Source organism: Musca autumnalis, unplaced genomic scaffold (genome assembly GCF_047663935.1).
Source record: "Musca autumnalis isolate F117 unplaced genomic scaffold, ASM4766393v1 scaffold_1, whole genome shotgun sequence".
NCBI classification, from domain to species: Eukaryota; Metazoa; Arthropoda; class Insecta; order Diptera; family Muscidae; genus Musca; species Musca autumnalis.
Window position 1 is genome coordinate 236,757,050 of NW_027411644.1, and position 16,901 is coordinate 236,773,950.

Here is a 16,901-nt window from a genome sequence, read left to right on the forward strand (position 1 = left end):
ATTAATGATAATGACGTTAGGTATAGAAATGTATTTAGGGTCGGTTTCTCCCAAGACGATTCGAATACAAATTCGTTCAAATTACTACCAAAATTCTGTTTTTTGAAAAATATTTGATGAATTTTTGTTTTTAATCAAAATTGTCCGCAATAACGGAAGCTTGGTAGTAATGCAAATTAATTTGGTTTCGAATCTTCTTAGAGAAATAGGCCATTATTTTTTTGGTAAATAAATTTTTTAATGGTTGATACTGTAAAATAAAATATTCTCTCCTAAAAATACAATGTAAATATTAAGTGACCACAATGGTATTTGGAAGCAGGTGGCAGAAAGAGTCATTTTAAGTATGACTTGCGACACGTCAGTTGCTTTGTTGTCATTAAACAAATCTCATGAAATTAGGCGTTCTTAGATCGAAATTTCATAAAATTAATCTAGTATGGAACTAGATTTAAGAATGCCTAATTTCATGAGATTTGTTTCATGACAACGAAGCAGCTGACGTTTCGAAAATAAGCCTATTTCACAAAACAATCTGAGCGAATAAATGAACACTAATCCAATATTGAATGTGAGGAATATGAATATGTCATTTTTGCCAATATGCCATTGTGGCATATAATCCATTTTCGAAAATCATCTAACTTTGTATTGAATATGGGGAAATTTAGACCAAATAGAGTAACATTTCGAAACCGAATGAAACCTTATTATTTGAAACAAAATCCTAGCAAATTATTATTAACATTGTGGAAAAATTAACTAAATAAAATTTTCAAAATTACTTGCTATTTTTTTAGCTACACATTTTAATATTTAAAAGAAAATGTTGAATTCTACATATCAATCACGAAAAAATTTACTCATTTTTTAATATTTGTTTTTTTTTTTTTTATAGAAATACTGTACAATAACTATTGTTAGATATAAATGTTATAAAGATATAAAAACGTTTTAAACGTTTTTGTTGTTGTTGCTTTTTTTTATATATAGATTTATTTATTTTTTATTTGATGTATAATATTTCTTTATAAAATGTTTTTTGTCTTTATAGGAATTTTCAGTTTTTTTGTTTGTTTGTTTCTGTATATCATTATAAATTTTAACACTGCATTTGTATTTTTGTTGATGTTGTTTTTGTCTTGAGTTTGTTTGTTTGTTTTGAAGGTGCCTATTTGTTAAAGTAGTTTTAAATTTATTTTTGTACATTTCAAAGTCCTTGATGTTAGGTTAGTGTTTTTGTTTGTTTAAATATTTGTCATAAGAATTTTGTGTTTAGGTCTTTGTTAAGCTAACATTATTAAGAAAAAATACATATTATATGGAAAATAAATTAAGAGACATTTTATTTGAGAGAACTTGTTTTAACTGTTTATTACGAATGAAAGAGTTTTTATAATATTGTTGTAAGGAAGAAATGTTGGATTCCACTCTACAAGAATATTATTCCTTAAAACATTTTATCATAATAGAAAATCAAGTATAACACATTCTCTATCATAAGAAAATGATCATAAGTCTCCATAAGTCTCTAAATCATTATAAATTGTGTCTGTGTAGTCGATATTATGTAATAATTGTTTCAAAATGTTACTGGATGTTGTATTTTTACTAAAATTTTGACAGTTTGAAAGTTTGCAAGATGTAAAATGGATTTTTTTTTTCAGTTTACTAATAGCCTGTATTTGTATGTCGAAACGAAAATGTATGTAAATTTGAAAACACACACACGAGTTTGGTAGTATTTCGTACACATTTATTTTCTTATCGACATACAAAAACAGTCTGTAAATTTTACAAGTACTTCAAATTGTAAGAGACATGTCTAAATACGTCCGTATCTATCCCCCAAATCGTTTATGGTGAAAAAAGTAGAACACATGTGTTCTTATGAATACTACAGAAATACGTCGAGCGTATACTATTTAAAGTTGAATAAATTTAACTATGACTGAACGTATATGTCAAGGCATATTTATATAAGGTAGAAGTGACAATCAGATGTATTCTTACTGTTTGAACATATATGTCAAGGCATATTTATATAAGGTAGAAGTGACAATCAGATGTATTCTTACTGTTTTTGTAAATTTACAGGCATGTCACAGATTCCGATCGGAATGGTTGCAATTCCGAAATTTCATTTCGATCGTTTTTGTCTTAGCTTCTTTAGATTCCGATCGATTTTGTGAAGTCAAAAAACTTAATTATTTATTTTAAATGCGAAATTAAATGTAAATTTGTTAATAAAACAACATTTTAATTATTTCTATGTGTTTTTAGAGCGTTTTAAAGTGGCAGATTTAAACAAAATAAAAATACAATTCCGTTTGCAAAATCAAAAGTGGTTTCACTCCGAAAAATTCTTCGTTTTTCGTTTTCTGAAGAAGCTAAATACGGAATCAATTCCACTTTCGATCGGAATTCGTTTCTGTGACATGCCTGTTAGTTTTCAAAATGTGATGAAATTTGAAACTTCGAAATTTGCTACCATAAAATACTGCTTTTCATCCTAAACGTGTAATAAAAATGACCTACGACAATTCTGAATGCTTTATATTTACATTTTGATTCAAATTTGTTCTATTTTAGAGGATTTTCAAAATGTATTTTTTTCGTGAGAAAATTTTTGGAACGACCCTATTATTCAATATTTTCTTTGACAATTAATTTTCAATAACAACAATGTTGTTTTTGTTAATTTGTTAGTTGTTGTAATTCATAAATTTGCCTTGGTATATGTTTTGTATTTTGCAAGGCATATTAAACAGGTAGTGGTGTCACACCAGCTGTTCGAATATGAAATGTCAAACCCATTTGTAATAAAATTAAGCTTTGTTCCCGTACTTTTTAATAGTAAAACTCGTTAAAGAGAGAAAGAGAAAAAAATTGTTGTCACACAAAAGTTTTTTCAAAAAGTTCGGGAACGCAAAAATGGAAAAAATGTCAAAAAAGCTGCAACAAATGTCAAAGTCGGCCAATCAGACGCCGGCATCCACGTTACTATTTTTTACACGCTCAAATTTGTCTAGTAAAAAGTTTTTAAAGAGAGCGTCATTCAGCGCCTTTTTTGTTTAAAGAGAACTGAACGTTTTACAACTTTTTTGTGTACGGGAACGGGTTTTCGGGTAAAATGTGTAAAAGTCGTAAAAGTTGTAAAAACTTTTTAGTTCTGGAACAAAGCTTTATTTTTGTTGTAATTTCTCCGAAACATAAAGAAAATTCTGCCACAACATATTCAAAAAATGTCGATGCCATTTGCCTTGGTATTTTGAAAGCAAAAGCTTAACAAAACATGAAATACAATTTATTGTAAAGGATTTTTTTTTTGCTTCCACGAATGAAAATATTTAAATAAGTCCCGATTTACATTTTCCTTGCGGCAATTTTTCTCGTTCTCCTTTAAACTTGCCTCTTGCGTTTATACAAGCAATTCTGTTCCGGCAAGTTTTGTTTTCAAAGCATTGGAAATAATGTCAAAAACGAAAAATATAAAAGGAATTGCCTGAAATTGCCGGTACGAGCAATTTTTTACCACTTCCATTCCCCTTACGTGTCTCTCCTACAAACTGAGACTTGCCGCAAGTAAACTTGCCTAATGTAAATTGGGACTAAGTTTCTGTCTCGTTTTTTTTTTTTTGCGTTTTAAATGTGATTTCGGTTATAACGTATTTGTTGTGGTAGGATGGTGAATAACTCTTGTACGTCTGACATATATTAGGCATGGCAATAAAAAATAAATTTGTTTTTTTTTTTCAAAAATAAAAATATTTTTGTAATAAATGAAGATTTGCTTGCTTTCAACTTATTACAAGAATATTTTTCCTTTCCATTTGCAATTATATATTATCATAATAGAAAAATATGCTCTGTTCCAGAATCTGCAAGAACCTAAAATTTTTTATTTTACTACGATACAAATGTTTCCTTTATGTTATCGAAAAAAATCGTAAACATTAGTAGATTCTTGCAGTACTGGAACAAAACTATTGTTTTATATTATAAGAATATATTGTGTTTTAGATAATACAAAATACTAAAAGGATATATGTACATATTTATATAAGGTGAAGGTAAAAGAAAAAATTAAAACAACACAAGAACAGTAGTGCTATTCTGTACCTCATCAACGGCCATTCTTGTGCCCAATACAGACCCATGCAGTGGCTTACTGGGCCTACGTGCTAGGTGCACGTTATCATATTGACAAACATGAATGAGAGTTTCCTGGACCTATTACTGACGCATTGTATTGTTTTATGGAGAACAAATTTGTAAAGTGGAAAAATACTTTTTTGTTTCATTTTCTTTTTTTATTTTTAATAAAATACAAGTGTTTGCTTCCTTTATTGGCGTACAAATTTTTCTGTTTTGGCAAGCCAGCTGATTGCTTGCTGGTTTTTGCTGGGAAGGTGTCTGTTTACTTTTTACAATTTTCTAGCAAAAGAGAATATGGACAATTCTTGCTGGGAAAGTAACCAGACAGACTTTTTGATAACATCAAAAATATGTGTGGCAACACTGACATTGTCAAAAAAGAGACATGTCATTTTACTGCATTTATGAACCCACACATCGCTTTACTTTGTAAAATTCTGTTTTTTGGAAAATAAAGTTCTAATTGTTTCTTATGCACTTTTTCTAACTAACATTGCTAAAGAAATGTCAATTGTTGTGCAGAGCACAAGTGGTGACACTGCACAAAATTGGCAATTCGCAATGTGAGGTGTAGCGTGACGTTTGTGAAGTTGCGACGATGTATATAAAAATACCTACTGCTTTTATGAAGTCACGGCGATGTCATTTGACGCATCATACTGCATTTATGAAGTCAGCCATAGTCATTTTTTCTTCGAATCTTACACTGTAGTTCCCAAGAAGAATTCGGGGCCTACTCGAAAAGTTTCTGGGGGGTTACGCTCTATTGCGATGCGTAAGAAAAATGCGATGCGTAAGGAAATTAAATGCGTCTCTAATTCGTTTTCGTATGTCCTTTGGCAACTATTTTTGTTCCTTTTTCCTTTCTGGCAATCTGTAATACAAAAGCGTATGTCAAAATCGTGCGTTAATGCAAATATCTTGCGTTAACAAAATACCAAACGCAAACGCATCGCAATACAGAGTAACCCCCCTGGCCTAGATAATACTACGTGTTGCCACAGGTGCCATTTGACATTCCCTTTGGAAAGTTTGACAATTTTTAGCCTAAACGTACTCAGTTTGCCAAAAAATGGAATTTACTTGTGAACATTTTCGTCCCATCATTTTTCACAACTTTCGACATGTATTATCACGGCAAGAGTGTAACGATAATATAAAGCTCATGAAGGTCATCCAAAAAGGCCATTGTGCCAGAGAACATTGATGCCGCGAGTGACCTGATTATTCAAGATCGTCATATAACATACCGCGAGATAGAGGCATCCTTGGGCATTTCTTCCACCATCATAAATTCGATATTGCATGAACACCTGCATCACCGTAAAAAAGGTGACGAATCATGGATAAATCCGTATGAGTCCGAAACAAAACAGCCACCGACATTTGTGGGTCTTCGAAGACGAGCCAAATCCAACGAATATTGTGCGGCACTTTAAAGAAAATGGTCGACTTTTTCTTCGGCAAAACTGACCATGCGGCGACTATTCCTCTTGAAGAACTTAGGACGGTTAATTTTGAGTAGTACACCACAATTTGTTTGTCTTAATTCTTCGGGGGAAATTCGAAAAACGAAATGACACCAATTATTGTGCACTATGACAATGCGATCTCTCACACATCAATTTAAACCAGCGCCTTTTTGACCGGACAAAACGCACATCCCTGACTTGGCACCCAATGACTTAGTTTTATTCCCACACATCGAAAAAAAGGCGTGGCCAACGATTTTCTTCGACAGAACATGCTGTTGAAGCGTCGAAAAACTACGTTTTGGAGGTGTCTCTATGGGAGTGGAAAAAGTGCTGCAACAATTGGATTGAGCACATGTACAAATCATGCTGAAGAATACTTTAGAAAACTATTTTTGATGATAAATATTTACATTATTAGACCAGAAACTTATATAATATCCCTCGTATACCGTAAAACATTACAAATGTTTTGAAGATTTTTATATAGAAAATGGTTTTGTTGCAGACAACCTGTTAAAACAACAACAAACTTTTCTTTTTAGAATTCGTTTTTCGAAGACCAGCCGATCCAACTATTTGCATCCCAACAAATTTGTTTTACCCAGAAAGTCAATGAAGAGTAAAGTAGAAATCATTAACAGAACTAAATCAGATAAATTAGTCAGTTTCGTTGTCCCAATAAAAATTTAATTAATTTTTCTTTTTCTTTACAAAAATTTCAATATAATATTTCAAATTGCAATACATGTATTTTGTTCTTTTTTTAACGCACATGCAACACGCAAAGTTATAGGTTTTGGCCTTATGTTGTTGAACTTTTTTCTTTCATAAGTCCCAATTTACATTAGGCGAGTTTACTTGCGGCAATTGTCAGTTTGTGGGTGAGAGAGGGTGTTGAGAGGCAAAGGGTTACCATATACCTCACCTCTCTCTCCATCAAACTGACAATTGCCGCAAGTAAACTCGCCTAATGTAAATTGGGACTAAGTCATTTGGGGTTAAAAAATATGTTTTATTCTGATAGAAATAAAACTAAAGGCTTATTTACATTAAACGAGTTTTAACAAAAACAACTATTTTAAGTTGTAATTGCTAACACTTGTTGCGTGTAAAGAAGTCTTTACCTAGCAGTATGTGATTTTCAAATTTTGCTGATTAAAACTCAGATAATAAAATAAATATACGATGATGATTTTGTGCAAAATTAAAAAATCTAGAAATCAATCAACGAAACGAAACTATTGCCAAATAATTTTTTTCGTTGTAAATTTGTGAAAACTAAACTAAAACAAAAGAAGAAAGAACTCAAATTTGGTATTTTTCAAACACAATAGAAAAATTGAAAATCCAATCAAAATTAACTTTCTTTTCGCACAAAAAAAACTTTTTTTAAACACAATATGCCTGTCCCGTGTTCTCGATAGTTTGTAATAATTATTACAAAGGTTTCTAAACTGACAGTTGTATAAAGAAAAAGTTGCTGAAAATTATGTTTCAGCAACATTTAGTAAGTACGAGGACAAACCTAATATTTTCACAATTCCCACTTCTACAGTGTTTTCTTAATCATATGTTTTTGTTTTGTTTCTTTTGATTCCTCTAATATTGTCATATTTATACAAAATAATGAGATTTTCGGAGTTCACCAAATCGATCGAAATCTAAAGAAGCTAAAACAAAAATTATCGAAATGAAATTACGGAATTGAAACCATTCCGATCGAAATCTGTGACATTCCTGTATATAATATTTGATGATAAATATTAACTCAGATCTTAGCAAAACATAGACTTTTGGTGTTGATATCGATTATCTTCTTAAACAATCTAAACTGTACATATTCCAGTAGCTGAGTTATTTCAATTAAAGTGTTCCAAATAAAATAAAAAACAATGTTTAAATACTTTCAAAATAGAAATTAAAAAATAGATTCATATTTTTTAGATATACATATGCACTCCTTATTATTTGTAAAGTAATTCAGCGTAATTCCAAAAAAGCAATTTTATCTGCTTTCTGCGTTAAAAAAAATTAATTTAAAACATCAAAAATGCCATAAATGTCAATTACCTTACAAATAATAAGAAAATGACAAGTATTTTTAAATTTTCTATTCCAAGAATATTTTCTGTTACAAGAAGAAACTTTCAGTATTGGCATAGACTAATGAATGTATAGACAAAGAAATCCTCTCAGTCAAATTCTCTCATTGATTTTTAAATTGGCAATTTTTAAAATGGCAATAACTATGCATTTTTAAACTATTTATGATGGTAAAAGACAATATGTCCGTAATATTGGCCGGATCTACAACCTCAAATAAAAAATCGACAATATCTTACAATTTACCCCAAAACAAAATGCAATTGAGTGAACACAGAGCATATTGAGTGTAAGGGGCGACCCCTACAAAAAACAAACTCATTACAAATTCTCTGTCTACTCATTCATTAGTCTATGATATTGACAAGCAATCTAAAGGTATGACTTGTCCCACATTTTCCATATTGTATAATTTCTAATCTGTTAGCTTATCAAAGAAAAGGAAAAAAGTAAATGTAATGCGCCTGCGCTTTCAGCAAAAATAGATTTCTGGTAATTTTTGATAAGAAAAAAAAATATTTTTATCGTTTTTATGGAGATTTTTCCTTATGATTTTCTTTTGTTTTTTTGTACCTTAAGGAAAACAGTTTCAGTGGTTTTGTGTTTAGTAACATTTTTTTTGTTTGTTTGTGTAACTAGTATAAAAACGTCTTAATATTTTTTATTTTAGTTAGTTTTTTTTTACTTTTGGTCAAAATAGTTTCTCGAGTTATATTTGTTTCAATTACAGAAAGGCACAATTGATTTTGTTTTATTTTATTCCATAATAAAAACGGAATAATTTTGTGGAAAATAAAAAGGAAAATGCAGTGTATGTTGTAATTTTTTCGTTTTTCTTTGCGTATAAAATTCAGTCTATTTGTTTTTAAAAATATATATATTTAGGGTTCATTATATTTTCTTTTTGAGATTCATTCTTTTTTGTTGCAAAAATAATGTCAAGGAATCTTTCTTTTTTTAGTTGCTAAAGATTGAATTAAAAAAAACAAAACCTCAACGCAAAAAAATATATAGTCTTTTTATTATATAGAATAATCTTAAAAAAATACATTTTTGTTTTATGTAGTTTTTTTTTTTTTGTAAATTCATTTACTTGTTTACATAATAAATATTATGTTTTACTGTTTGATATATATATTTTGTATATACGATATATATACTTTCCATCTTTCATTCAAATATCTAGATTTATTTCGTTTCTTTAAATAATACATTTGTTTAACATATACAGTTTGTTTTAATTTCACATTAGTATCTTTGTTTTTTGCGTTGTGTTTTTTTTTCAGATAGAATAATTGAATTCTTACTTTTGAGTCTGCAGCTAAATGCATGAATCCGTAAATGAAATTATGTATACAGAATAAGTCCTTTTATGAAATGTTAAATAAACTACTTAATCTCTCTCTTAACTCTTTAGAGTAGAGTGTGTGTGTATTTGAAATGAAATTAAAAAAAATGAATTTATAAACTTAAACACTTACATACTCTTTTCCTAATCATTTATGCTTTGTTGTCAATTGGGAAATGTGTATGTGTATTCCAGTCACTGTTTCAATGTTTGGATAAATTTAAGGGTACATCTGTAAAGAGAGAATGAAAGAGGTTACATATGTAAACACATTTAATTTAAATTTGGATATTTACATATATAATATTTATACAATAAACATACATTTATTCAGATTAATTATGTTAGTGAAAAGAATAAATTCGAACACTTCGTACATAGATCACACACACGTCAGTTTTTTTGCAATTAACCTCTGGACTCCGAAAAAAATAAAGTAATTCTGTAGGCCTATTCTGTAAATGTTTAACAATTTTACTCATTGTTTATTTTACAACAATTTCATTTGTTTGTTTTGTAGTTGTTACAAAAATAAAAGAAATTTAAACAACTTTTGAATCGATAAAAGTTACAGAATTCCTATACTGGGGACCACAGGGAATTATCCAAAAAATTGAAGTTTTGTGAGACTGTGCAGCAGCCTGATATGAGCCACATTATTCAATGAGTCACACTTTTCACCTTTTTAAAATTATCCACACGGCTGAGGGGTATAAACATGATATTCCATTTGGCTTTTAACAACATGATAAGGCGATACTTGTTGTTGTGGTAACGGTAATCGTGTATTCATTTCTGGTTCAGTCTCTCGGTCTAGAAATATGACTTAGTTGAGTAGGTTTGGCTGGACACTTGAAAAGGTGGAGTGTGAAGTCGTGCGGACAGGACATGTACCGTATACTGTCAGATGTTTTACACGTTGTCATCAAACCTCCTTTTACACGTTGTCATCAAACTCTAGAGAGACTACTTGACTACGATATCCGGTCTCATCTAGATTCCAAAATCATAAGCAACTCGCAGCATGCCTATATTAAAGGCAAGTCGGTGGACACCGCCTCACACGAGGTGGTTGGATATATTGAGAGAAATATGGAGGGTTCTTGCTTCACACTTGCAGCCTTTCTCGATATAGAGGGAGCCTTCAATAATGTGAATCTGGAATCCATTCATATCTCACTCACTAACGCAGGAGTTTCCTCTATCCTTGTTAGGTGGGTTGATGAAATGCTGAAAAGTAGGATCATCAACTCCCATCTAGGAGAGAGTTCCGTAAGGAAAAGAGTTTGCAGGGGTACGCCCCAAGGAGGAGTTTTATCACCCCTCCTTTGGCTCCTTGTAATAAACGAAACTCTTGTGAAATTTAATCAACTAAGGACGAAGGTGGTAGCCTATGCTGACGATATTGTTATCCTCATAAGCGGCAAATTCTTGCCGACCATATCAGACCTTATGCAGCGTGTTTTAGTGCAGCTGTCTCGCTGGGCTCGCGCCAATGGACTAGGTGTGAATCCAACGAAGACTGAGCTCGTACTCTACATGAAGAAGCGCAAAATTCTCGATTTTCCGCTACCAAAACTGGACGGTGTTGCCCTAAATTCATCGGAAGCCAAATGCCTCGGTGTTATCCTGGACCAACGTCTTAATTGGAAAAGGAACACTGAAGAAAGGGTCAAGAGGGGTTTTATGGCACTCTATTCCTGCAAGAACTCCATTGGTAAAAGTTGGGGTCTGAGACCAAAGTTCGTACACTGGCTGTACGATACGGTGGTCCTCCCTATTATAACCTATGGTGGGCTTGTCTGGTGGCATGCTCTCGGGAACAGTGCACTTCTGTCCAAATTATCAAGTGTTCAAAGAGCCGCATCTCTGCTAATCTCGGGCGCCATTAGAAGCACACCTCAAGCCGCCCTGAATGTGATACTTGATCTCCAACCTTTGGACATCACTATACACTTTCAGGCGGCGAGGGCGGCTTTTAGGCTTAGAGAGGCAGGTGTGTGGCAGTGTTCACGTTTTGGACATGCTAAGGTCCTCTCCACTTTCACTGATTTACTTGAGTCTAGTGGTTCCAATCACATCAGTGATTATATACCCACTGTACTCAATTTCAGCCAAATAAAAATCACAATCCCAAGCAGAGATGCCTGGTCTAGTGGTAGCCCTCCTCTTGGCGGTCTGGCCATTTACACAGACGGCTCTAAGAAGGAGGATGGCACAGGTGCCGGCGTCTTCTGCGAAAATCCACAAATTAAACAATCCTTCAAACTCAATGATAATTGCGTCTTTCATGCAGAGATTTTTGCAATTAGGAAAGCAGAGGAGATGGTCAAAGAACTTGGGAGCAGCCTTATAGGACTGGTGACTATTTTTGTCGATAGTCAAGCGGCCCTCAAGGCCCTCAAGTCGAGGACCATAAATTCAAAAGCTATCCTCGACTGCAAAAACGCTCTGCTTGAAGTACGTGATATCGTTGGCCTTTGCTGGGTTCCAGGACACAGTGATATAGAGGGAAACGAAGAGGCGGATGAACTGGCAAGGGGTGGATCTCAGTCGACTGACTTACCAGTTGAGCCATCTATCAGACCACCAAGGTGCTACTACATCCGGAAACTTCGCGGTTTCTTTATTGAGAAGGCAGGGCAAAGATGGCACAGGGAACCTGGTTGTAAGGTATCCAAGGCAATCTGGCCTACCTACTCTCAATATAGAACCAATTCTGTCTTCTCACTTAACAAGTTAGGGATAAAGACCACTGTAGGACTCATTACGTGTCATAAAATGGTCAGGTCCCTAACTTCTAGATGGGACAACAATAGTGTAGACTATGTCAAGACCCAGAAGAAACAGAGACGGTCGAACATCTACTGTGTAGGTGCCCCTCGCTACTCACGAGGAGACATCGATTCTTCGGTAGACATGAGATAAATACTCTGACTTTCTTCTCCGACATAGATCCCATCTACTTTTATCAATTTGCCAAAAATCTTAATTGGCTTGGCAAACAAAACTAATCAACCACTTTTTCTATTCTTCTTCACACAGGGGGATAGAAACCGGCTCAGCTTAAACCACATCCATACTACATCACCTCCACTGCATCAACACATCCTCAACTACAGCTACCACACACCCACATCCATAACTAAATCACATCTATAAAACCAAAACTCTTTTTCATCAGAATCAGCAATAGACAAACCACCGCATACCATCCACCATATACACCAGCACTCATCACCATCACAACCTGAACAACCAATACTTCAAACTCTACAATAGACCTACCACAACACTCAACTTTTTTCTAAGGATGATCACAATGGACCTCAAGGTCTCCGAGTGAAGTAGCTGCCAACAACGGTAGCTGCGCGTCCTATAACCAAACCACCAAACCAACAAACCGTTGTCTATAAATTATAAGTACCGACTTCAAAGCTGTAACATTTCAGATGATATAGCCATTTCATCCGCTTTCATTTCACCGCAAGGTGAGAGTGAAATAACTAAGACCTTAAGAATCTTCGGGATAAATTGAAATGCTCATAGCTCAGACATCCTGCGAACCCTTCCGAATTCTCCGTCGGACGATGTTGTAGAGAATGAACGGAAACCACTTCTTCCGATTTCTGGGCCTGGATTGACAAAGCTCATCACTTTCATTTGGTAATCAAGATGTCTCTTTTGGGTAATTTGACCTATTTCGGATATTTACCTAAGAGATTGGCAGCGAGGACCTGCACCAATTATTATGTCCAGAAAATCCCCTGTGTGGTATATGTCTGAAATCACTAAAAGTGGTGAAAACAGTTTCCGATTTCATACAGATGCATGCATATTCGGATAAAACCTCAGATGATGATCCTGCTTATAGAATATGTATGTTCAATAAATTACGGGAGAAATGTGAAGCACACTTTTTAGCATGTTACTGTGGATGCTATCAAAGGTTTTTCTAGAAACTAAATAGACTTGGTTGTTAGAAATTATGTACAATGGACAATGTGGTCCAACCATTTTGTGTCTCTGTGCTCAAGACCTAAAGCGATCATCTCTACACCGAGCTTTACAACTATTTATTCTTCAACCTGTGTTGTTATCGGCGGCACACATTCAACAGAAGAATATGAAGTGAAGAAATACATAATCGCCATAATAAAACTTTCGAAAATTATATGGAATATGGGACCATGTTGGTGCAGTTGTTAGCACGACCGCTATATTACCATTCATGCTTGAAATCGCATTATTGAGTTAAAATTTGAACCTAGGTTCACTCTTCGTTATGACAGAAGTATCCAAACTGAGCGACGAGTGAATCGTTTTCGTCGTTCAATTCACCTATATATATATATATATATATAGTGAAATTTTGTGTAGAATTTTTCATCTTTTGACGATTTTGACCTAGAACCAATTTTCATATTACTTTCACGTATCAACTTGGAAAAAAGAAGGAACATTTCATCAAAACAAGTAAAAAAGTATCAGTCGGCTTTGTCGACAGAGATATACCCTCAGCATGTATATAACAAAACAATTTTTTCCCAAAAAACGTATGTATTTAAGGGTTTTTTAAAATGTTGGGAATATGAACCGACAAAAATGTTCATTAGGATTAGAGATCAACAGTTTTGCGGTGGAGATACTAAAAGGAATGGATTGCATTGGCCATTATGGAAGTGGATCTCCAGCCACTACATATGGTGCCATAGGGGGTTTTTACACCCTTCGGGATGTTTGCTCACTTGCCCCTGAAAAAAAAAACGTTTACCATCGTAATTGCGGCAGCGGATGCAAGTTGCTTCAACAAAAATCAAGTGATTCGAGTGCAGGTCTTAAAGTGAACTATTCCGAAATTTTGTGTGGGAGGTACCGGATGGAGTGGACAAATATAGCCCATATTTGAACCTGTAGTGCGATTCTGTAACTTTTTTTAATATTGAACCGACATCGGTAGTTAACGAAAATATTCGGTTGAATTAACGATTGTGTTATTCTGTAACTTTATGTTACCGATTGTAGAAATCGTTAACTCATACCGACGAATATCGATGTGAAGAAAAATGTCAATTATTATATTTTAATTTTAATTAAAATATATTTTGAAACTGAGAACATTATTTCGTCGCGAATACAAAACGTAAAGCGTTTAAGGTGTACAAAAAATCTGCTATTTGAAGGAATGTGGCGCAACCAAGTGTCTTCAAGGATTCCAGCATGCGTAACCCAGGAATTTCTAAAGTGTCAAGTGTGTATGTATGTATTTCTAGCAGTTAAATGGCCAATACATTCATGCCATATATGTTGGTGGTTTTATTTCAGGATATGAATAAACATGTCATTCGCCATCAAGGAATATATCTGCAACAAAATAGCCAGCAAAAAAGTATATATAATGAGTGCAAGGAAATCGAGCCTACATCTTGTTACGTAAAGAATTCATTATACAAGGGTGTTGTGGTGCAGCTAGGATGCTGTCAATTTAGCATGACTACCGATCCCACGACGGTCACTTATTATTGTATGTGTGTGATTTAAAAATAAAAAGTGATAAAACCCAAAACCCTTTATTTAAAGCGCAGTTAAATTGTTCTAATTAAAAGTTTGTGTCGTATTTTGCGTTGTGGGGTTTTGTAAGGATATTCAGAGCAGTGCAAAAATAGTTATCTTCGCCATATGATTATTTAGATTTGAATTTCGACATGACTTAAGCCCCTGCTAGGATGTTGGTGAATCCACTTTACCGTTATGCTAAGTTTACATTTACGAAATCCACTCGATTTCAACTGTCAATTCCATAGTTCAAACGTCAAATGAAATCCAGATGAGATTTAACCTATGGATTTGACAGTTGAAATCGAGTGGATTTTGTAAATGTAAACCAAGCATTATTTGAGTTTATATATTCACATATTCAATTCACGCCCACATTAAATGCAACTTCTCATATCGGAGATTATGAAAAGTTCGGAAATCAAAGCTTATACGCCATTTTTTGCATTTGGATGCTAGTTGTGCTGAGTTTAAATGTATAAGATTACCACAGAACAAAGTAGGGTATAGAAATACTATACACGTTTTCAAAAAAAGTGTCCTAAAAAGATAGCGTTAATGACATTGGTATAGGCCTAACGTAGCAGAAGCATTAACTAGCGTTTTTCTGTTTAATAATTAAAAGAAAGGATAGAGCAGCGTTCATATGTGTGGTAGCATGGGGCATAATCGCCACTGTTGCGCTTTCGCAACCGCCGATTTAATTGATGCTACATAAAGATCATCCAAGGGAAAGTTATGAGTTAATCGAAGTTCACAAATTTCTCTTTGGTGATCTTTATGCAGGTTCAATAAAATCGGCGCTGGCATAACAGTGACGACGCTGCCCCATGTTATCCTACATAGTTAACACCTATGTAAATGCCTTAAGAAGATTTTTCACAATAAGACGGACTTTACCTTGTGTGCCCTCCTTATTATCATAACATATGTTCATATAAAAACACCATTTTTAAAAGAAATCAGCAAAATATTGCAATAATGTACTGTCGTTAAGACTTAACGACTCCTTTTTTTTTGGTTGTTAACTTAACAATAATTTTCGGTAGTTAACGACAATATTTACCGACAAAAATCGTTAAAATTTGTATACAGAATAGCACTTACCGAAAATTATCGTTAACTAGCGACATTCGTCGTTAATTCTGTCGTTAAGGAGTTACAGAATCGCACTACTGATCTATATCTAGTAGATACATTAGGATGTGTATGGACCGATTCGGCCACTCCCTTCAAGAATTACCGTATGAACAAATTTTCCGAACATTTTTGAACTTTTGTGGGGGAGGTACCTGAAGGAGTGGACCGATATGGCTTATCTTCAAACTTAAACTATGTTTGGACAAAATATTACTAAGGCCAAATTTTGGACCGAATCGGCAGATCCGTTCTAGAGTTACCTTGCGCTCCAACCACCTCCCACGGTGTCACAGGGGTTTTTTGCAACTTCCAGGCTATTTTCTCAGGAAGTATGGACTTGCCCCTGATACAGCTTGTACCGTCGTATGGGGGGAAGTGAATACAAGTTGCTAAAATAAAAATCAGAGTGATTCGAGAGATGGCCCTAAACTGAACTTTTTCGAAATTTTGTGTGGGAGGTACCCGAAGGAGTGGACCGATTGAGTCTATATTGAAACATTACACATTTTACGATGGGCAAAGTATGGACCAAATCGGTTATTCCCTTCAAGAGTTATTGTGCGCACAAATTTTCCGAAAATGTTCGAACTTTTGTGGGGGAGGTGCCGGAAGGAGTGGATCGATATAGCCCATCTTCGAACTTAGACTACGTTTGGGCAAAATATTACGAAAGCCAAAATTTGAACCGATTCAGTTCATCCGTTCGAGAGTTATCGTGCGCTCCAGCCAGCCAGACAGACAGACGGACGGACATGGCTCAATCGACTCCAAATTGTCTGAAACTCGTTTCGTCCAAACATACTTGGGGTCTAAAACCATTATTTCGATGAGGCACATTTTGCTCGTATGAAATTGTATATACCCTCGTTAGCATAAATGCTGAGGGTATAAAAAATGGGAAATATTTTCATGTTTTTCAGCAAAATTGTCACTGATATTTTCATGCTATAAAATGTAAATAGACATTTCATTTCTTTGGTGACCCATAGTGAAATTTGACGAAGAATATTTTTGTCTCTGACACCATCTCTCAAAAATTATGTTTTGTGGGACAATTTTGAATAAACTCAGATGAAGTCCGACTTTAACCCTAAAACGTGTTTTTCATTTTTATAGATTCC

General features: G+C 33.9%; 1 protein-coding gene across 6 annotated transcripts in view; it reads right to left on the bottom strand.

Moving 5' to 3' along the window:
- Positions 1-1,134: 1,134 nt before the first annotated feature.
- The window catches only part of H (transcriptional corepressor hairless), a 33,934-nt gene continuing 18,167 nt past the window's right edge, over positions 1,135-16,901 (bottom strand). For all 6 annotated transcript variants that reach the window (XM_073960574.1, XM_073960575.1, XM_073960578.1 and 3 more), the window contains exon 5: positions 1,135-9,316. In XM_073960574.1, the coding sequence (XP_073816675.1) occupies positions 9,288-9,316 (29 nt within the window). In that variant the 3' untranslated portion in view covers positions 1,135-9,287. The remainder of the gene's footprint in view (positions 9,317-16,901) is intronic.